Here is a 21,221-nt window from a genome sequence, read left to right on the forward strand (position 1 = left end):
ATGGGTTTTGAGGCAAAACCCAGGAAACCCCAGGACCAGCCAGCATTGGAGGGGGATGTTTAAGGAAAATGAACACTTTGGTGTCCCCTGGGTGCAGAGCAGCCTGAGGGATGTTATTCTACAGCCCATCAAGGCTGGATTCTGGACAGGGCTTGCAAATCCATGTCCCAGTGTTTTCCCTTGGCACAAGGATGTGATGGTTTGCAGCTTGGCTGGGACATGGTGGCCAAGCATTGCACTGCTGCTGACAGAGCAAATCCGTGTGACAACTAATAGTAGTAAATCATTCACAGATTTAGGGTCTTGTCACTTCTTTCTGGGAAGAGGCAAATCTTGTTTTGTCTTTCTGGGAAAAGACAAGGCTTGTCTTGTTCTGGGAAGGGACGAGGAGCTGACAGTCAACACATCCCTCTGCTGCCAGTGCCCAGCTGACCAGTCCTTACTGGTTTGTGTGTCAGCACAGCCCACCATGAGGGGCAGGACAGAGACCTCACAGGGCATGGACAGGGGTGCTCCCCTGGGAAGCTGCATCAGGGATCAGGCAGGCACAGAGAGGCTGTTGGAGTTGTCCATGGGATGGCCATGCTGGAAGAGGCATCTCTGCATAGTGTCTCCTGCACCTTCTGTGGTTGTGGAAGAGGGGATGGTTTCCTTTGAGGGACCTCCTGCATTGGGGGGTTTATTATCTCTTGCTGTTTGATGGTGCCTCAGTTGTCTCATTGCACTGAGCAAAAATGTGTTCCATGTTTGTGGAGGAGGAGGGAGACCTTTGGAGAGGCAGTACCATTTGGAAATCCCACAGATTTGTTCTTGTGAAAGCTCTGATTTATGGGAGTTTGTTCTAGTTTTGATCCATCAATGAAGGTAAGTTAAAGGTCATCAAGTCTAAAATGAGTTTACAATCAATTCTTGGCAAGTCAGCATCTCCAGCAAGCTGAGATATATCCAGAACCTCTCCTCCCCAAGAATGCTCCTGCCTGGCTTTGGCACTTGGACTAGCACTGAATTACAAACCCTCCCACGCAATGGATACTGGAAATATTTGATTTATAATTTATTGCTTGCACAGTGAGAGTGCCAAAGGGTCTGATGGATGCAGCCCAGAACTGTGCCAATGATCCAGGATGGGCACAGGGAGATGGATGCAGTGTGGTACCACGTCACTGACCAGGACTGGGCGCAGGGAAGTTGACCTCAGCTCTGTGGATAACGGAGGGAAAACCCAGCCCTGGGAGCCAACCCCTGCTGCTAAACCATAACTGCAGCGTTTGGAGTCTGTTCCCTGCTCATCGGAGCAGCCTTGCTCTGCCGAGGCTCAGATGGATGGGAGTGACCTTCAGGAATAGCTGCTCTAATGTTTATTTTATCAGGACCCTGCTCCAGAGCAGTGGAGCTGCTGGTTATTTTTAACCCAGGCGCTGAGCAGCTGGAGGCCTGGCTCAGCAGAGCCCAGTAACAAATGCTCTAAAGAGGGGCTGTGCATCATTGCTGGGCTGAGGAATGTTCCTGACAGGGAAGGCAGCGCTGGTTCGTGCCGTTAACTCCTTCAGGATTCTTTGGGGCTCTGCGTGCTCTTGGCACTGGTGTCTGGGGGGTTGGTGCTGCCACAGCTGGGGGCTGGCATGGCCCCTGCCCCTTGCCCTGAATGCGGGTGAGAACCCCCATCCTTCTCCCTCCTGGAGCTCTTGCCCTGTCCCCATGCCGCAGGGGGGGCGCTCTCTGTCCCTGGGAGAGCTGCTTGTGCAACTCCTTATCTCTCCCTGTGCCAGGCCCCACCTCTGTCCCCACTCTACCCCACAGGGGTCCCAGCCTCCAGCTGTCTTTTTGGGTTGTGTTGGAGCAAAGCAGGACAGGGAGGTGTGGTGGTTAAAGTTCCAAAGGGTAAGGGGAGATGGACTGTGTGGTTCTCCTGGGCGGTGTTTCTTGAAAGGCTTTATTGGCCAAACAATCTGCTGCTGCACGTGGGGGCTGGGCTCTGCTGTGCCCACTCAAGTTCCATGCTGGGAGCAGGAGCCAGGGCTGGAGCTGAGATGGGTCCTTGGCCTCCCATGGGGGAAGCAGAGACAGGGTTTGGGGAGTTCTGGCCATGAACCCCAACCTGGCTTGGGGAAGCAGCAGCTGTGTGTGGAGCACTGCACATGGGGATTTTATCTCATCCTAAAGATAAACAGAAAAGAAAGCTGGAGCACGGGCAGTCCTTGATGGGAAACACTCCCAGCTGCCCATCCAGCCTGAGTCACAGCTGGGATGGGAAACTCCACAATGTCAGGGTGACTGGGACAGGCAGTGTGAGTGAGATTCTCCTGAACACAGACTGTCCCCTCTGCTGGGGCTGTGGTGACTGTGGGACCCTCAGTCAGACACCACCAGCTCTATAATGGTATCCACGGTGTTTGCTTACAGGGGCAGGGAGGCTCCCACCGCGTTTGTGGGGACCACGTGGGTGGGCCATTCTGGCATGGAAAGTGTTTATCTTCAGCAGAGCCTTGACGCCGGTTCCAGGTGTGAGACAAATCCCCACTCTCCTCCCGCCTCCCTGTGCAGGATCCAGTTGCCCTTCACCTCCCCAGCCTGGGTGGACAGCCCTGCCCAGAGCCTGGCACAGTGTGCAAGACCTGTTTGTTTGATTACTTGTAGTGTTCTCTCTCCAGCTCTCTGAGCACAGTATGGAACCATTCCGGAGAGGGGAGAAATTACCTGGGAAGGTATCTCGGAGGCTGAGTGTAGAGCACCCTGAGAACACCAGGCCAGGCTGATTTGGGGCAGAGGGGGTGGTCAATATGAGGCCATTGTGGCTGCAGTGCCAGCCGTGGCAATGACCCCCCAGGTGCTGGGCTGGGAGAAATCACCCCCCACCCACATGGATGCTGGGCAAGGAATTGCCAGGTCCTGCTGTGGGGACGGGCAGGGCAAGAAGAGCCAGGTCTGGCTTTTAAAGTGAAAATAAGAGTTTTTATTCAGTGTTTGCATAGTTGAGTCATATCAAAGTAATGTCCCATCCCTCCCTGCAGTGTCTGCAGTGCCAGGACGGTTATTGAAGCCAATGCCTGGCTGTACCCATGCAGGTTATTTGCAGTAAGTATTTATACATTTGTTTTATAGGTATATGGTGCATAAACAGCTTTGTGCTCACAGTATAAAATCTCTCTCTATGGAGCTGCAGTCAGAGGATGATGATGGCAGGGGCTGGAGGGGTCGTTCTGCTGCTGCCTCTATGGAAATGGCTCTGTGGGCTGGGGCTGCCAGCACTGCACAGAGAAGGGGGCTGGCACGGGGGTCCCGGTGTGCCCAGTGCTGGGGGACAGACAGCACATGGATGTTTCCACTCCACAGACTGAGAGAACAGCAGTGAAGTGAGCGACTGCCACAGCAGCCCCCAGACCTCACCAGCCCCTTTATCCTGTCTGTGCTCCCGGGGAGGAGCGTGGGTGGCATCGCTGCCGCCGTGTCGGGGTCAGGCTGGGCTCCGGCAGTCGCCCTTCTGGGACCACCTTGGGCTAAAGCGGGTGGGGGCCAGCGAGGCAGGGTTTCTGCAGCTGGGGGGCCATGGCAGCTGCTCACATGGGCTGGGGTGCGATGATGACGTTGCGGTAGCCCTTGACCCCCGTCAGCTGGTCACTCTCAAAGTCCACCATCAGCTTCTGTAGCCCCGACAGCCGCGGCATCAGATCCATCCGGAATTTGGCCTCTGCCTGCGGCTCCACCGGATCCTCACTGTGGGAGGGCAGGGAGTCATTGTGGCCTGTCACCTTCAGAACCCCTTGTCACCCTCCCAGGGCCCGTGGTGCTGCAGGACAATGCTGGAACTTTGGCAAGCAAAGGCCTCTGTAGGGTGGCCAAACCCCTTCCCCAACAAGGTGTAGGGTAGGGATACTCTGAGTCCAGAGGGACCAGCATAGCCCTGGCTCCTGCCATGACTGCCCTCCCTGGGGGCTCCACACACAGAAATCCACCCCCACACCACTCCCAACATCCCAGCCAGGTGAAGAGGGAAAAGCTCTTACAGCTCCTTGACCAGCTGCCCCTCGGTGAGGCCGGTGCCCTCCACCACGAACACGCAGCCGTTCAGGGGCACTGTGAGAGGGTTCACCAGGCTGATCTCTGCCACCAGCTTCCGATTCTGCATTGGCTCTCCTAAAATCTGCAAGAAGGAGAGGTTGGACCCCAAGCACCACCAATCCTGGGGGCCACGGTGCTACCCCTGCCCCGGGGCTGAGGCAGGACCTTAGGGATGCATCCCGGGGGATGCAGCCCTGCTCAGTGAAGCAGGACCTGCAGCCCAAACCCCAGGGGTAACCCAAAGATGATCACAGCAACTCACTCCCCTCAAACCTGCTTGGGATGGGACATTGGACCCTTACCCTGATCTTGATTGGTGGATTCTCAACATAAATGTCTCTGACAGCTACGATGATGTCGCCAGTCTGGTGATCGTTCAGGAGAGCCACCACCTTGATGAGGTTGTCCTGGGTCAGTTTGTCCCTGTACTCTTCGTACAGGATGCGCAGGGGCACCCTCTTCTCTGGAAGGGCAGCAGAGAGGGGTCAGCACCCATGGCATCTCCAGCCCAGAACCCACAGTCCTGTGCTGGCACCCAGCTGCTGCTGGCATGGTGTGGGCTCCCCAGGAGCTTCTCCAGGTGCCTTGCAAGGATGGGGGAGCTGGGGTTCCTGCAGGGCTGGGGTTCCAATACTGAGTGCCAGAAGGGATGTTCAGGGTGTGGGGATGGGAAGGAGCCATGTCCTAGGGCAAGAATCCAGGCTGATGCCTGCACCAGGGGTCCAGAGTGCCAGCCCTTGGCAGCCAGTGTGGGCACGGGGAGGCAGCCTGGTCCCTGGCAGCTGCCCGCACTCAGCCCTCAGCCTTGTTCATCTGAAAGTCCTTCAGGGGTGGGGCTGTCTGGGGGAAGGACAGGGAAGGAGGCTGGAAGCAACCAGCTGCAGAACTGCCTGGAACAAGGAGGCCAGAGTGGCTGTGACCTTGAGAAATGGAGCCTGACATTCATGAGGCAAGATTTGAAGTGCCATAGCATCAGCTGAGACTGTGGGGAGAGGAGCAAGCCTGGCTTCCCATACTGGCACAAAGTGCTGGGGTGCCAAGTCTGGAATGCAGTCTGGGAAGTGCTGGGGTCTATATCCTGAGGCAGGAGCTGAGGGTAGAAGTTTCAGGAGCTCATAATTAATGTTTCAGAAAAAATTGTGTTGGGTTAACTTTTGCACAGGAATGTTAAGTACCCTAAAGGCCACAGCACATATCCCCACTCTCCCATCCAGCCCTGCAAAAGGCTGCAAGTACCAGCTGGTGCTTCTGCCAGCATGAGCAGAGGCACATCCCTCTCCCCTCCATGGTGGCAAGAGCCAGCACATTCCTCATTCCTGCAAAGCAGCTCAACACCTGGCAGAGCGCCGAGCGCTGCGTTTGCAGGAGGGCTGGTGAGGAGCAGGGCTCGGCACAGGGTAAACATTTGCCTGTTCCAGGACAGCAGATGTGTGGCCTTTCCGAGCCTTGAAGGGTCTCTGCAAACTCACGTAAGCCTAAACTCGTGTTTAATGACCAGATGGTGATGCTCACGTGTGACAAGGGCGAGGGAGGTTCGGGGGCCGTGCCAGGACAGCTCTGCAGCTGAACGCCCACCCACAGAGACACGGAGATCTGCAGTGCTGCTGGCCAGGAAACCCAGTGCTTCTCACTTCCTCCAGCCTGGGACCACGCACTCAGAGCTGAGCTGGGCCAGTTCTGCTCTCCCTGGTGTGGGAAGATCCCACCAGAGAGCCCAGCTTAGCCCAAAGTCTGAGGGAAAGCAGGAGGGATGCAGACAAGTGCCACAGAGTGCCTAGAGATGGCAGCCTGGGTGTGCCCAGCCCGCTCCCTTGGCATAACAGCTACAGCAGCAGTGGCTTGTCCAGCTCCAAATGCATTTCCAGGCTCCGCCTGAGCAATTTCCTCCTCCTCTCACAAAGATTAAAAATCCATACTGGTAGTTAACTGAGGAGGATGCCCCAAAGTGGCATTGCCTACTGCACAGCTGAACACAGGCTGACCTGACCCCAGCCCTGGTGAAGCATCTCCTTCACCATCAGTGGGTCTCTTACCTGCCCTGGGCTCGATGTCGATGTCCACCGGGTCCGTGAGGCCGCACTGGGGCCCGAGGGTGCCGTTGTGGCTGGTGGCGCGGGCGCACAGCGTCACCCTGCAGACACGCTCCTCGTCTGTGTTGTTGTTGACGACAGCAAAGACATCGAAGTCACGGCCCTTGTTTGCACCCTCTGACACCTTGATCCTGAGGTGCAGCCCCTCATCCTCCTCCCCGATGGACTTCTTCTGATGCTCTGCCTTCTCAAACACTGCCCGCTCCTCCTCAGACCCTGCGGTGCACAAAATCCCTGTGAGTCCCTGGAGTACGGGGAGGGCCTGGCCTGGGCTGTTCTGCCCTGAGCCCTGGAGCCCTCCTGCTGCAGCTGTTTCCCAGCAGCAACATTCCCTCCCTGGATGTCTCTGCCCCTGAAATCCCCCATACCCTCCGGGTATTTGTAGTTGTGGGTGATGTCCTCCCGGCTGTCCCTGCCTATGCTCTTGGTGCTGATGTACTTCCCCACATCTGAGGAGTGGATGCTCTGCTTCTGCATCCCGTCACCCTGCACCACCCAGTACACCACGTCGGCGTTCACCTCCGCGAAGATGAAGGGGATGTCGTACTTGAGCAGCATGTCACCCTCTTTGATGGCTTTGACGGGGGCTGGCCCGCAGCAGTAAACTCCTGCACGAAGTAGAGCCACTGTCAGCACTCCAGGGCTCGGCCACAAGGGGTGGCTGTGGTGGGGCGACCCAGCCGTGTCAGGGTGTGAGGTGGATGGAGCTTCCGTGTGGAGCACGTTGTACCTTCACTCTTCTCCTGAGGCGTCGGGTCCAGCACCTGCCACCCATCGTAGCCAGCTGCCAGGTCTGGACGGGCCATCCACGACTCCACCCAGCAGTGGAAGTTCCTGCGAGGGAAACCAGCATGTAGGAGTCTCAGCCTCCCCCAGCACCTGCCAGGCTCTGGGGAAGGGGCAGAAGTAGCCCAGCGGTGGGCAGGCTGAGGTCCTGCTGTGCTGCTCACCAGATCTTGTCCCAGGACTGCCTCTCCTGCTCCCCCTTCTCGTTGACGTAGCGGTCAATGGTCAGGTTGGCATTTGTGTCATGGGCTGAGTTGTAGTTGGTCACCACCCGGCTGGGGATTCCCAGGCACCGCATGACTGCAGGGAGCAGGGCAGGGTGAGACAGGGGCCCAGGTTTGCATCACCCCCACCCCACAGAGGCCCAGGTTTGCACAGCTCGTGTCCCGAGGAGCCCCAGGTTTGAACAACTCCTGCCCTTCCCTTTGCCCGTGAAAGGGCTGCCTGGGGACTGATCCCCAGGAGAAGCCAGTTCCCACAGCCACAGTGCACAGGCAAGCTGGCTGGGTGGCACCTGGCTCTGACAGCCTGACAGGTTTGATATTGCAGCAAAAAAAGGCACAAAAAGCGTCTGTGAGAGCTTTGGAGGTAGAGTGTGGGAAGCTGTGCTGAACCCCAGATTTCATCTCCCAGCTGTCTTTCACTGCACAGGGAGCTCCCCAGGGAGCAGGGAGGCAGTTACAGTGCTTCAAAGGAAGGCTATAAACCTCTGTGAGTCGCTGAAAATCCACTTTAGTTTTCTGCTATTTCTCTCCTCTAAAAAGGGTCTCGTCTGTCTGTGACACATCAATGCTCTCACAGGCAGCGTTTTTCTTGGGGCGAAGCTGCACGAGCATATGTGAATGTTTCCCAGCAGCAGCAAGTCTGGAATTGTTGTCTTCTTTTTCCCCAGTCTGTTTGCCCTGGTGTCCATGACATTATTTTGATCTTAGTGGATTTCTGACTTTATTGCAAACTTGGCCTTAAAGCCACTTCCCTCACACTGGCCTGCCTCAGTTCCTCCCTTGCTGCCTGGCCTGGGACGCAGTGCTGATTGAAAAACCAGAGCCCTTTTGTATATTTTTTTCCCTCTATTTCCTGACAAACTAGAGTAATAGAGAGCTAATTGCAAAGGAATCATTGCAGGCTGATTGCAGCGCTCCCCTCTGGATGCAGCACCGGGAGTGGATGCGGGCAGGGGCGGGGGTGGGAGATGGGGGGAGATGGGACAACCCTGTCCTGTGGAGAAGGGGAGACCAGAGGAATCTGCTCTCACCAGTGCATGCCACAGCAGCAAAGACCCAGCACTGGCCGTACTTGACTGGCTGGCACCCAAACTTCTTCCACCTCTTGAGAATATCCACGCTCCCAATCCAGGCCATGGGGCTCATCCCATCCTCGTAGCAGTTGTCCCACCGCCCAAACAGCACCCCTCGGTCCTCGTCATTACAGTTCACCTGTGGCAGGAGAAAAGGGGAAGGATGGAGGGGCAGGAACAAGCTGGGGAGGGAGGGAGGGAGGGAGGGAGGGAGGGAGGGAAAGAGCCTTTGCCCCATTCACATGCACTGTCACCCACTTTAACATCCTGTATCCATGCAAGAGCTCACTGGGATGCAGGTGGACACGGTGCTAATTAGGAATGAATTTTAAAAACACATCCTTCTGCCTGGGAATTTGGGAGTGATTATCCCTGGAATTATCTGTGCCCATGTCTGCTTTTTGTTTCCTCTAAAAAAGCTCTTATACATATAGGAACAGTAACAGAGAAAGGACGTAAGAGAGAGAGGAAACAGCCCAGAGAAGGAAAATGATGTAACTGGGGGGGATGGCAAATGCTGTCTGCCACAGCTGTAGCTGGGGGGTGTTTGCACCCCAGGGAAGGTGGGGTGCTGGGGACACCCTGCTGGCTGCAGCCCGGACTCACCATGGCGCTCACCACCCTGCCAATGTACACGGGGTCATTGCGGCGGGAGCAGTCCCGGTCCCGATCCCTCAGGTGCTTGGGGTTTATGTCCAGCATGTTGAGGCAGATGGCTAAGACGTCATCCTCAAACTGGTGGAGAGCAGGGAGGAAAGGTTGTGTGAGGTCTCCACAGGGGCTCTGCCACCTCTGTCCTCCCTCTCGGACTCACTGTGATGCCCCTGCCAGCAGCACTGCTGGTACAGGGGTCACACCTCTTCAGGGTCCCCTCCCCAGCCAGCATCCGCTGAGTGATGTTCCCACTGTCCCCAGTCAGCCTGTGAAGCCTGTGGGTGAGCTCCTGCCTACGTACTGGGGCTGGATCTGGTTTCCTGCAACCTCACAGGGGTCGGGGCTTGGACCTGACCTCCAGGAAAATCTGTTTCCCATCACGGCTGAGTCACAGCCCTTCCTTGAATTGAGGCACGGATCCTGTGGAGGCCATGGGCACCCCCGCTGCTGCGGGCCCCCAGCCCTTTGCCCAGGGAGGGTGGCTGAGTAACCCCCGTGCCCCGGGGGTGCAGCTCAGGGTGTGAGCACTGCCTTATCAGCACCCCTGGCACAGTGCCCAGGAATTAATTATCAGGCACCAGCTCCCAGCACAGCAGGGCCACCCAGATTAGGGACACATGGGGCCCCCAGGAGCCCTGGGGAAACACTCCCTTGCCTTGCTATGCTTTGAAGTCAGCGCATTCCCTCTTGGAAATGAGATTCTGCTTTCTTTGACCCACGGCTGGACTCCAAGGTGCTGACAGCACTTGAGGTGCGTGTTTGTGAGGGGCACACACATGGCACCAGTCCCTGTGTCCTGCAGCACCAGAGCTGCATGGCCTGGGCCGGCCAGGGTCCCAAGGGTCCCAGGGGGCCTTGCCCGCTCACCTGGCCGAAGTTCCAGGGGATGGAGAAGATGTAATCACAGGTGCCCTGGTAGATAAGCCCGTCCTGGGACAGGACGTACTCACGTCGCTCGTTCTCATCACGCATGAAAACCGTGTCCTCTGTGGGGACAGCAAGTGATGGGGACAGGGCTCTGCCCGGCACAACCAGCTTCCTGACCCCCTCCCTGTGGATGGATCCAGTGGGAAATGAGGCACCAGGGGCTGGAACTGCTCATGCCTTAAACAGCTGCTGGGGAATTTCGACCAAGGTTGATTTCAAGTGATGGGAAAATTTCAGCGGGTTTGTGGTTTGCTTTTCATTCTTTCTCATGTCTCTGTCTTTCCTCCCTTTTATTTAATGGAGATGGATCTCTTCTCAGCAGGGGAGACCCCCCTGGGGGTGCAGTGAGCAGTGGGAGTGGGTGTGCTGGCTCAGTACAGCCAAAGCCATTTCACTCACAGCAGCTACTGCTGTGGAAATGAACATTTACTGGAAATGTTTGCAGAAGGAAACCCCACACATCCACCCCCAGTGCTCAGCACAGCCCTGGCTGAGCAGAGCTTCCTATGGCCCCTTATCTCTGCAGATCCAGCGTGGGACGTTTGAGATCCAGGAAATCAGCCAATCCAGGGGCAGGGGAATGACATGGAGAGAGGAAAATCCCAGGGCTGTTGAACCTTACAGCACTGAATCGAACCTCTCCTCTGGGTCTGGCTGCCCAAATTTCACCAGGACAGTGATATTCATGTCACTGAGTCCACAGCTGGGTGCCTGGGTGAGGATGGGTGAGAATGGGCCTGGTGGAGGCAATTAGGGACAACTGGGGGCAAGTGGGGACAGCTGGGAGCAATTAGGGACATTCAGAGGCTTTTCCTCTGTCCCCTGCCTGGCCAGGAGCTGGTGCCAGGGACTGCCCAAGGCTTCACACCAGCAGCACAGTGGTGAGCTCCCACCGTGTGGTGGGGGCAGCCTGGACAGGCCATTGGGTGTTTGGGGTGGTGGCAAAGGGGCTGTGTGTGTTGTAGGGTGGGGATGGTGCTCCTGACCCCAGCCTACTGCAGGGATTGTGTGGAGATGGAAGCAAAGTGAAGCTTTCTGCTTAAACCTGCATTCAGACCAGAGTTTGGGACACCTGGGATCTGCACTGGGATGAGACCTGTGGAGCATCTTGTGTTTGCCTGAGCCTTGGAATCCCTGGAATCAGAGAGGTGAAAGCCTCACCTGGGTGCCAGGGGTTGAAGAGCAGGACGAAGTCCCCGATTTGGTAGCTGGAGCCCTGGTAGTCGGTGCAGGTCTCCAGGGTCATGCTGTAGCGGCCGATGCGAGCGTTGGCTGGGGAGCAGAGCGACACAGAAAGGGACTCCCCATCCTGCTGCTGGATCACTGCACTCCAGCACGACTCCTCTGGGCAGTCAGTCATGACAAAGTGGGAGCTGGTTCCTGACGTCTCACTGGGGCAGGGCCCTGTCAAGAAGGAGAAGGTCAGTTCTCCAGTGCTCCAGAGCCCCTGGGAGCCCCATGCCATGGAGGCTGCTCCAAGGGCACCTGCTCCAAGTCCCCCTGCCCTGTGGCAGCTGCCTGGATCTGGGCTGTCACAGTCTGGGAACATTCACCATGTAGTTTGTCAGGTACTGAGGGCACAGGGTAGCCCAGCTGAGGGGAGCTCGGGCACATCTCTCACTGTTTGGGAAGGGACAGACTCGCCCTGGGAGGCCAGCCTAGCACAGGGGTGCTTGCCAGGTCTCTGTTCTCATGTTCTCAGATGCACCCACTCCTGCCTCTCCTCAGAGCAGCGCTGTCGAGTCCCTCCAGCCACGGCATGGGGGCTGGCAGAGCCCGGCCATGAGCCGCAGACCCCCATCACTGAGTGCCCCAGTACGTGTGTGCAGCCTCAGGCGTTGCTGCAAACATCCCGGGATTAGGGATGACCTCAGTGGCCAAAGCGCCGAGCCTGGGACAGTGTGATCCTTGCTGGCCCCTCCGAGCTGCAGCCAAGGCCAAGCCACCTGCACTGAGCCAGCTCCAGAGCCGCTCCCCGGGGCGGTGACGCCCAGCCCGGCCCTGCGGCTCCCTGGCCATGCAGTGCTTGGCCGGCAGCCGAGGCAGCGGTGCCACTGCTGTCCCCTCTCCCCGCCGGAGCACAGCCTCGGCTGGTCCCCTGCCAGCCCTCGCCCACAGGCCAGCACCAAAAATACTCGTGAACTCATGGTAGTGACACAGTTTCTCCTCTCGGGGAGGCTGGGCTGAGTTCACGGCGTCCTTTGGGCAAGAGCCAGCCCGGCGCTGCCGTGAGCTGGGCAGACTCCCAGAGCCTGCCTCCTCCTCCTCCTCCACTCCTCTTGCTGCCCCCACAGCCCACAGCATCCCCCTGGACTCCAGCACCTGAACAGGGCTCTGCCAACAAGGCTACTGCAAAAATACAGCTCTGTTTTCACTCTACTCTTCCTTCCCCCTTTCTTGTGGGAGGTGGCACATGACCTCGGTGGCTTTGCTGTCCCAGGATGGAGGGACAGGTCTGGCAGTCCTTGCCTTGACAGCTCCGGCCCCGGTGGGGAATGTGCTGGGGCCGCTGCCGCCGGTGGGGTGGCACTGCCACGTGCCTCTGCGAGCACCAAAGCACCTTTCCCCTCTTTCTGCAACGCTGGGGCTGGGCTCCAGTCCAGAGGAGTCTCTGCCAGCCTGTGCCTTGGCCTGGGAGGCTGTGCCTGTGGCTGTGCCTGTGGCTGTGCCTGTGGCTACCCCTGCAAAAGCAGCCCGGGACTGCCTGGCTGGAGCATGGCCTGGATAAACCCATGGGGCTGCTAGGGCACCGAGGGAGCTGCTGGTGTAGGGTGAAGCTGGGAGGTGCTGGGTTTTGTTTTGTCACCAGAGCTTTTGGGACGGAAAAAGGAGAGTTTTACTCTGCGAGGAAACTTGGGTGCAGTTTTACTTTGAATTCTGGCCGGGTTGACTCAGCATGGTGCTTCAGCCCCAAAATAACTCCTGCCTGAGAAATAGTTTCCTCTCCCTTTGCTCTGAGCTGGCGGGGCTGAGCCCCTGCCCAGCGGCTGCACCCAGCCCTGGCTGTGAGAGCAACAGCCCAGCCCAGCCCCGGCCCGGGGGGCTGCACTGGGGGGGCTCCGTGGGAACATTTCCTTTCTCCAGTGTTTGTGTTTCCTGAGCAAACCCCGCTCCGGGGTGTCTGAGAGGCTGCAGGGCTGGGTGTAAAGCCCATCAGCAGAAATGCTGTGGTACCTCTGGCTGAAAAGATACACTGTGCTGATGTTTCTCAGTGGGGCAGGAGGGTTGGGCAGGATCCTGGCCTCAGCCAAGGTACTTGCTGGTGAGCTGGCAGTTCTGTCATGCTCTTAGTCTGGCTCGGCCCTGGGAGGAGGAGGAGGGGGAGGAGGTGATGATGGTGGTGGCTTTTTGTTTTATTTATTTATCACTTCTCTTCTGCTCTCATTAAGGAGATGAGTTTCTACCATTTTTTCTTGCTGTGATATAAAAGCTTGCGCACAGCACCAGTCTCTGCCAGGTGAGGAACGGGGACTGTGCCACATGGGGCAGGTGCCGCGGCACAGCCCCCGTGGGAGCACGGGTGAGCTTTGGGGCAGGGGGTGGTGACACCTACACAGCCCTCCCTCGCGACACAAATGTGGCGGCACTCACCGGTCTCGACGTTGAAGGAGAGTTTGTCCACTCCCTCCTCGTAGCCGCGGCCCGAGAAGCGCAGGGTGATGGTGAAGGGCTGCCCCCGCCGCACCACCAGCTGCTTGCAGCCCATGTCCGCCGTGCGGTGCTCCCGCCCATTGCGGTCGCAGTGCAGGTCCCACGTCTCCAGCACCAGATCTGCGAAGGCAGAGGCAGGTGCAGCTCCGAGCCTGGGACACGTCACGCAGTCCCGACGCTTGGGAAGGACGGGCGGCTGTGCCCATCCCGAGCCCTGGGCTGGGACCTTGGCGAGGGGTCTGAGCCTCCCCCACCCACACTGCCCTGTGCTCCCACATGTGTCGGGCAGAGCGTCTCTCCAGGAGGGCGCTGTGACCGTGCCAGACTCTGAGCATCCTTCCAGGAGCACTCCGAGGGCTGGGCTCCCGCTGTGTGCTGTGAGAGGGGCACAGCTTTAGCAGCCAAGCTCACAGCGACATTTTGCCCTCCCGATCCAGCTCTATACTGTGTTGTGCTGTGAGCTGCCTCTGTGGTATCGCTGTGCTCCCAGAGCTGTGCCAGGCCTGTGTCTCACAGCACCCAGCACCAGCGCAAAGCCCAGCGCTCAGCTCTGCTCTCAGGGGCCCTTTCACTGGGGCTGCTGTGTGCCCCCATCCCAAGCATGTGCTCATGAGTGAGCCCAGGAATGCCCAGGATGTTCCTGTGCCTCAGCCAGGCCTCCAGCAGCTTTACTGTGCTGCACCTGCTGACAAATTGGGGAGAGCAAATGTAGATTTGGTGACAGAGGGTGTCTGATGCCCCAGACATACGCAGGCTGCTCTGCTCTGCTTGCAGCTCAGGCAGGGCTGTGTGCCAGAACACCAGCAGCCACGTCCCTGCCACCCTGGGCACTGTGCTGGAGCGATGAGATATCGTTCATCATCACTTGAGGCCACTGACCCCTGACTGCTCTGCAGTGACGTATTAATCACCAGAATAAGCAAAAGCATTCTGTGCAGAGAGCACAGCAAGCTCAGTGCCAGCGAGGGACTGGGCAGATCAGTGGGCAATCAGTGGGCAAGCTGGGGCTTGCTGCCCCGTGCCATGGCTCTCCTCGGCCATGCCCTTCCTTGTACCAGCTCTGGTAGTCACCAATCCCTCCTTGGACCAGTGTCCAAATGGAAACAGCAGCCCATGAGCTCCCCATTCCCAAAGCTAAATGAAAACACTGCTCCTGGCTCTCTGGGCAAGGTGACTCTGCAGTATGGGCCCAGTGGAGGGCAGTGGGCTTGTCACTGTCCCCTTGAACAGTCTGTAACTAAGGGCAGGGTCCCCACAGCCAGTCCATGGGAACTGTGAAGTGGGGACAGAGCACACACAAACCCTTTCCCTCCTGCTTCCCCCTCTGTGAGCAGCACAGCCCCATGCTATGGAACACAGACTCTACAAGCGGAATCTCATGGCTCACATGGAGCTTGGCTGACATGGTTAAACTTGCTGACAATAAAAGAAAAACCAAATAATAAGTGTGTTCAGAGAACAGGATCAGGGCTCCTCCTTGTCCCAGTCACCCTGGCGTTTCCATCCTCAGCAGATTTAGCAAAAAGCAGATTTCTCAAAGCACAGGTGCCTCTATCCAAACCAATGAGTGCCAAGAGATGGGTGGGAAGGGGGCTGTGGTGCTGCAAGTGGTAGCAGCACCCTGGGCACTCAGGAGCAGGAGCTACCCAGTGTGTTCAGGAGGACACAGTGTTAAGCTGTGCCAGGGGAAATTTAAGGTGGACATTAGGGAAAAAAATTCACAGAAAGAGTGATTGGGCTTTAAAATGTGCTGCCCAGGGAGATGGTGGAGCTTCCGTCCCTGGAGGTATTTAAAAAAAGACTGCATGTGGCACTTAGTGCCAGGGTCTAGTTGATAAGGTGGCGTTAGGTCATAGGTTGGACGTGAGGCTCTCAAAGGTCTTTTCCAACCTAGTTAATTCGGTGATTCTGCAGCTGCTCAGCTATGTGTCTGTGTGAGTGTCTGACCCGAGGGACCTGCGCTGGTATTGCTACAGCAGTGCTGGGAGCCAGGACAGCCTGCGGCACTGTGGCACAGCAGAGCAGAGTGATGCCGTCTCACCCAGAGGGCTGTGTGCCCGTGGGAATCACACAGACCCATTTCCTGGGACTTTGGGGGCAGCTGTGTGGGAGCTGGGGGATGTATCTACCCTGAAGAGCCAAGCGTGAAGGACTCCTGAAGCCCAGAAGCTCTTTTCCTGCCTGAGCCTCCTGAAATCCCCTCACCCTGTCAGGCACACGCTCCCAGCCCAGCTGTCCACCCTGCTCTACCGGGAAAGCTTTAAATAGCACCAAACTTCATTCTACGGGTACCAGCGACACCCGGGCGGAGAAGAGTCGGGAGGGAGGGAATGGCTCAGACCTGCGTGGACCCCGCACGGACCCTGCTAGACTTCTAATCGCCGTCCCGCTTTAGTCTTTCCCGTTCCTCACCGCCCTTGACTTCGGCGGAGGGTCAGGGACCGGCTGTAGCCCCAGGCGAGCAGAGAGCGGCGCGGGGGCACCGAGCGCCGGCTGGGGCGGGGTGCGGCCGGTCGGGACCTCCCGCGGACGGGACCGAGCCCGGCACCTGCGGGGCTTCGCGCCGCGCTCCTACCTTCGGCCATGGTGCCGGCGCTGGGCGGTGCGGGTCGGGTGCTGCCTCTGCCCCCGCCGGTGCACGTCCCGGTGCCTGTCCCGGTCCCGCCGGCGGTGCTGTCGGGGCCGATGTCGGTCCTTGTCGCTGTCTGGATGCCGGGGGAGCTGCCCCTCACCGCCCGCTGTCCGGCCCCACCGCCCGTCCCATTTATCCCGCCCGCCCCCCGCGCACCCCCCCCCCCCCCCCCGCGGCCGGGCCGCCGGAGGGAAGAAAGGGAAAACAAAGTTTCCAGGAAACGGGCGGGTTTAGATCCCACCTATTGAAAGCAACCACCCAAAAAAAAAAAAAAAAAAAAAAAAAAAAAAAAAAAAAGAAAAAAAAAAGAAAAAAAAAAGAAAAAAAAAAAAAGTAAAAGCAGCAGGCTCCGGAGCCCCCCGGGTTGGCCCCCACCGGAGTCTCCCGGGACCCCACAGCCCTCGGGTAGGAGATGGCCCCGCTGCCGATCAAGAGGAGGGAGAAAGAGGAGGGAGAACAAGGGGGTGGAGAGGGGCTGCGCGGCTTCCAGCGAAGTGCCAGAACTCGGGACTGTTTTCTCCTTATAAAGTTCTCTCCCTCCTCTGGCAGCGTCCCCATCCTGGCCAATCCTGGTGGGATGCGCTTGTCGGGAATTGCATCCCCTTCCCGTAGCTGCATCTCTGAGAGATGGAGTCTGAAGGGAAATGTGTTGAAAACTTTGCTGCTGGACCGCAGATGTATTGCAATCAGCGCTGGCTGCTCTGGGACATGGAAGTGTGCACACAGCAGTGACCACCACTTCCCTGGAAGTCCCTGCCGCACGCACTGGCCATCCCTCTCCTGCCCGGGGGTCCCTGCCTCAGGGTCTTGCCAGTGGTACCACCTGGGGCTGCCTGGCATGTCCCGTCCCTCCCTGTGTGTCCTAAGGGTCACCCAACACACTAAAGACCACCGATCAGGGACAGAGGGCTGACACCCCACACCTCCATGGGCTCTTGGGGTTTGGGAGCTCTGCCCTCCCCACACTTGGGGTGGTCCTGGTCAGGGGCCCCCAGCTGTGGCCCGTGCTCTGCTCAGGCACGTCAGGACACTGCACTGGGAGGGTCTGCAGTGAGTCAAACTCCCCCTCCAGCTCTACAAAGGGATTTTAGAGTTGCTAAGGTCCAAGCATGCCAAGGGCAGAGTCCAGGAGAAGCCCCATGTGCGGGGGCTCCTGGTGTGTCCTGCTCTGGGGGCACATGGCTGGTTTTACAGAAGCACTGCCCCACAATGCAGCCATGCCTGGGGGTGTCCCATCCTCCATCAGGTTCTCTAAGGGAGGTGGGAAGGGATGTTGGAGCAGAATCAGCAAATCCTTGCTGAGAGAAAGCTTGGGACAGCTGGTTTTAGTGGAAACAATTCATGTACTACTCCACCATGCATCTGTATGGGCTGGGGGTGTGCAGGTCATGGTGGGGGCCTTTGCCAAGTGCACAGCCTGTGCCAGCAGGGCCCTCCTCACCCCAGCAGTGCCACCTCACCGCTACTCTCATGCTGGGGTCTTGCTCTCCTTGCTCAGATTTGAGAAGAGACACTGAAAATGACACCCTCTCCCTCTTCCCAGACCCCTTGGTCCTCGTGGGCAGCACTGAGTCGAGTTGTTCCCATGGATGCAGGGAGGGGTCAGTGGGGGGAGGGTCCCATGGGCTGCCCCTCACTCTGAGCATCAGGGCCACAGGAATTGCTGTCCTTTGCCAGGCCACTGTGATGGCTGGGGGAGGGCTGGTGGCCATTGGGAGCTCACAGGTGGTGTCACCTGCCCCCAGCTGGCCTTGCTCCCAAGGCTGCTTCGTGGGCACGGGAACCTCTGCCACTGGCGTTGCCGAGTGCCAGTGTGTCTGGGCTCGTGCTGCTGGGTTCGGCTCTGCCTGCACAAGCCCGCTCTTCCTCCTGTAGCCGGTGTGAACTCTGGATGCACTCTGCAGCGGAGGTGCACACTTGAGTTAATGCGTGACAAACAGCCAGAAGAGCACTGCCAGCAGTGGAGGAACTGGAAGCAGCCATTTCTCACTCAGCTTGGAAGCACGAGCAGTTTGTTGCTGTGAGGGGTGTAGAGGTGTTTTGGATGTGTGGGACTGGGCAAGCTGGGGTGTCTGGTGCTGGGCAGGCTGTTGGGATTATCTTCTGTCCCGTTTCCTGCCAAACACAGAGAGGGAACCACTCACAGTACCTGTCCCTGCTCTGGCACCTCGGGCAGAAGTGGCAGGAGACAAGTGCCTGGCTGTCCCCTGGGGGTGTCTCCCAGGGCTGTCCCTCTGGCTCTGTCCAGTCAGGGCTGTCCCTTGGGGGCTATCCAGGGAGCTTCGGGCTTGGTCCCAGCACCTCACCAAGAGGAAACCTCCCTTGTTTCCAGCTTTAGTGCCCACTTCACTCACCACCTTGTATTGCGGAGGCATCTGTCTGACCAGGCACTGGAAAATGCCGCCCATGGTAGGCCAGCCACACTGCTGGTGTTATTTTTACTCTTCTTACTAAGACAGGGTTGCATTAAGAGGGTGTTTGCACTGCTGAAGCCCAGAATAACTCCTCATTTGCTCAAGGTGTTCAGCGCAGGATCGCGACTTTCCTCGCCCCCGCCCCTCTCCTGGAGCTGCTTCAAAGCGTGCCGGTCCCTGCAGTGCCGGTCCCTGCCGTGTGTCCTGCACAGACAGAGCCGCTGTTTGCTCTGCTGGGTGTGTGCGGGGGCGGCTGCAGCCCCTCCAGTGCCCGCACATCCTGACTCAGTCCCTTGTGCAGGCAGATAAACAAGCCCTGAAAAGGGGCAGTGTCTGCTCTGAGTCGCCCTGTTAAGTCGTCAACCGACTTCAGGAGCTCTGCCCATCCCCTCGGTGCTTTCCGCCCCGGGTATTCCCCAAACTCAGCCTCAGCCCAGCCGCTGCTCCTGCAGCCCCCCGAAGCCGGGGCACCTGTGTGCTCCTCGGTGGGGGCCCGGCATCGTCCCGGGGTGAGGGAGTGTAAGGGGCCCTGCAGGGATGTGACTTCAGGACAAAATGTTTTATGTCCATGATGGCAGGGCCAGCAGGAAGCTCTGGGGGCTGTGTGGGCATCCTGGCATGCAAGAGGCAGCAACTATCCCTTCTCACACCTCTGATCTGTGAGCATGGGAAAGTACTTCCCAAAGCTGGGATGAAAGACTGTAGCTGCTCCATCTGCGGTCGGCAGAGCCAAGGAGCTCCTCAACAGCCGCAGACAAGGGTCCGTAAGGGCATGCAGGCTGGGGCGAGGGAGGGTGGGGATGGTGACGGCATCACGCTTCCTTTTGGGCTTTGGTCGCCACAGGCAGCTCTGGCGCTGGGCCAGCGGCTCAGCGAGACGGGCTCAGTGCAGCGCGGGGCTCCCGAGGTGGTGGGGCTTAGAGCCGGCATAAATGGGGGCTTGTTCCAGCTGTGGGCAGCTGTGCCAGACCAAGCACTGCAGCCTTTCCTTTGGGAGGAGAAGTGGCTTTTTAAGGAAAAGCAGATTGTTTTTCCACCTGCCCCCCACTCCCCGGCAGGCGTGGTGTGCTCCGGTGTCGCAGCCACAGGGCAGATAGGGCCCGTGGAGTTGAGGTGCCCGCTGACGGGGAGGGATGTGCGGTGGTGTCGGATGCAGTCCGGGGCTTTGGCTCCCAGCTCACCGCACAGGCTGAGCCAGAGGCTGTTCCCGAAAAATGCGGAGCCTGAACCAGCATGGCCTGGAGGGATCGGCCAGCAGCTGATAATCAGCTTCTCTTGGGAGTCCTGGTGCAAGGCCGGGGGTGGGGGGGGCTCAGGAGGAATTAATTATGTTACTGTCTTTGGTTTTAGGCAGAGTCTGTATTTTTATTTAAAAGAAATGAGAGAAGAAAACCCTCTCGAAAGTCTCTGGGTTTATTGGGTCTGCAAGCACAGTAGGGGCCGGAAAGCCGGGCGCTTCCCTGGCAAGGTCCCAAGCAAGCCCCTGGGAGGTGGGTCCTGTGTTGGACAGCAGCAATGCATGCAGGGGAGGTGGATTCTCCAGCTGTGCCAAACCTTTCCTTGCTGGTGGCCCCAGGATGACCACAAGGCCAGTCCCACTGTGGTAGGGTCCCATAGCACTCGAGAGTGGGCTGCAGTGCTGCAGGATGGGCTCACGTCCACTGCCAGCATAGTCATGAGCCAAACACAATGTTTTGCAAACTGATCTGGCCGTACCTGGTGCAAACTGAATTCCAGCCTCTGGCTGTCATTTCCCAGCAGTTTGTTGGAACCCCCCCAGCGTTCCCTCCCCAGGGAGCCTGTTCCCCCAGGGCGCCGCTCCCGGTAATCCCTCACCACCTTCATAGCTTGCAGGCTCCAGCGGGTCAGCAGGGGGAAACAAGAAGGGTCTGTGCTCCCCACTTAGTGCATAGAGTGTTTGTGCTCCTCCGTGAGTGCACATGTCCACATTTAATGCCTGAAGATGGGTGGTTCCCCCACATGAGCTGTGTGTGTCCCCCATGCAGGTCACCTGTGTCCTGTCATCACCTTCCCAGGGTGGGTGTCTGCAGGGCCCCTGAGCAACCACTGGCAAAGGCGTTTTCCATTCATCCCTCGGGATGCAGCACAGCTGGGATTTTGGAAAGCAGCTGGGTTGTCCTTTCCCTGGCCAGCTCAGATCAGACTGAGTTACGTCCAGCCCTTGGAGCTCTACCCTTTGGCATCACCCTTCACCCTTCCTGTTTTCCTCTGGTATCACCAGTTTCTTTGGTTTTCCATTTCTTATGGCTATCCTGCAGCTCCCCAGAGCACCAGCAACCCCAGCTCAGTGACAGTCAAGACCTCTTTTTGCTCTGCCAGAGCAGGCACTTGGAGATAATGAAGCTTCTTTGGGATACCTCTGCTTGCAGCCACATCCCAAAGCCAGGACTGAGCTGGTGTCCTTGTCCCACAGCTCAGCTCCTTCTTGCACCCAGAGCTGCCTCTGTGTTTACCTGCTGAAACCAGACCCACTGCCCTGGCTGTCACCCAGGAGGACAAATCCAGGCAAGACAGTTCCCACTGTGGCATGGACCAAGCCCCCTTCTGAACTCCCATGGCTGTTTGTGGCTGAACCCCAGTTCCAGGGGCTGCCAGGACAGGAATGGGCCTGTGGTGGCTCTGCTGGCACCAGAACTGCTGGGGGGGGGGGCATGTGGGGGGCTCTGAATTTCCCCACACGCTATTGTCAC

At 58.2% G+C, this 21,221-nt stretch overlaps 1 protein-coding gene across 1 annotated transcript; it reads right to left on the reverse strand.

Annotated features, from left to right (window-relative positions):
• Nucleotides 1-2,930: 2,930 nt before the first annotated feature.
• TGM2 (transglutaminase 2) lies at nucleotides 2,931-16,203 on the reverse strand. Its single transcript, XM_053958319.1, has 13 exons — nucleotides 16,040-16,203; nucleotides 13,405-13,584; nucleotides 10,975-11,217; nucleotides 9,754-9,872; nucleotides 8,839-8,967; nucleotides 8,191-8,371; nucleotides 7,100-7,235; nucleotides 6,880-6,983; nucleotides 6,518-6,757; nucleotides 6,093-6,365; nucleotides 4,362-4,522; nucleotides 4,005-4,141; nucleotides 2,931-3,714 (listed from the first exon to the last, which is right to left on the reverse strand). Exons 1-13 carry the CDS (start codon nucleotides 16,047-16,049, stop codon nucleotides 3,558-3,560), a joined length of 2,070 nt encoding a protein of 689 aa, XP_053814294.1. The 5' UTR covers nucleotides 16,050-16,203; the 3' UTR covers nucleotides 2,931-3,557.
• Nucleotides 16,204-21,221: the final 5,018 nt, after the last annotated feature.

This window comes from Vidua chalybeata, chromosome 17 (assembly GCF_026979565.1).
Source record: "Vidua chalybeata isolate OUT-0048 chromosome 17, bVidCha1 merged haplotype, whole genome shotgun sequence".
NCBI lineage: Eukaryota > Metazoa > Chordata > Aves > Passeriformes > Viduidae > Vidua > Vidua chalybeata.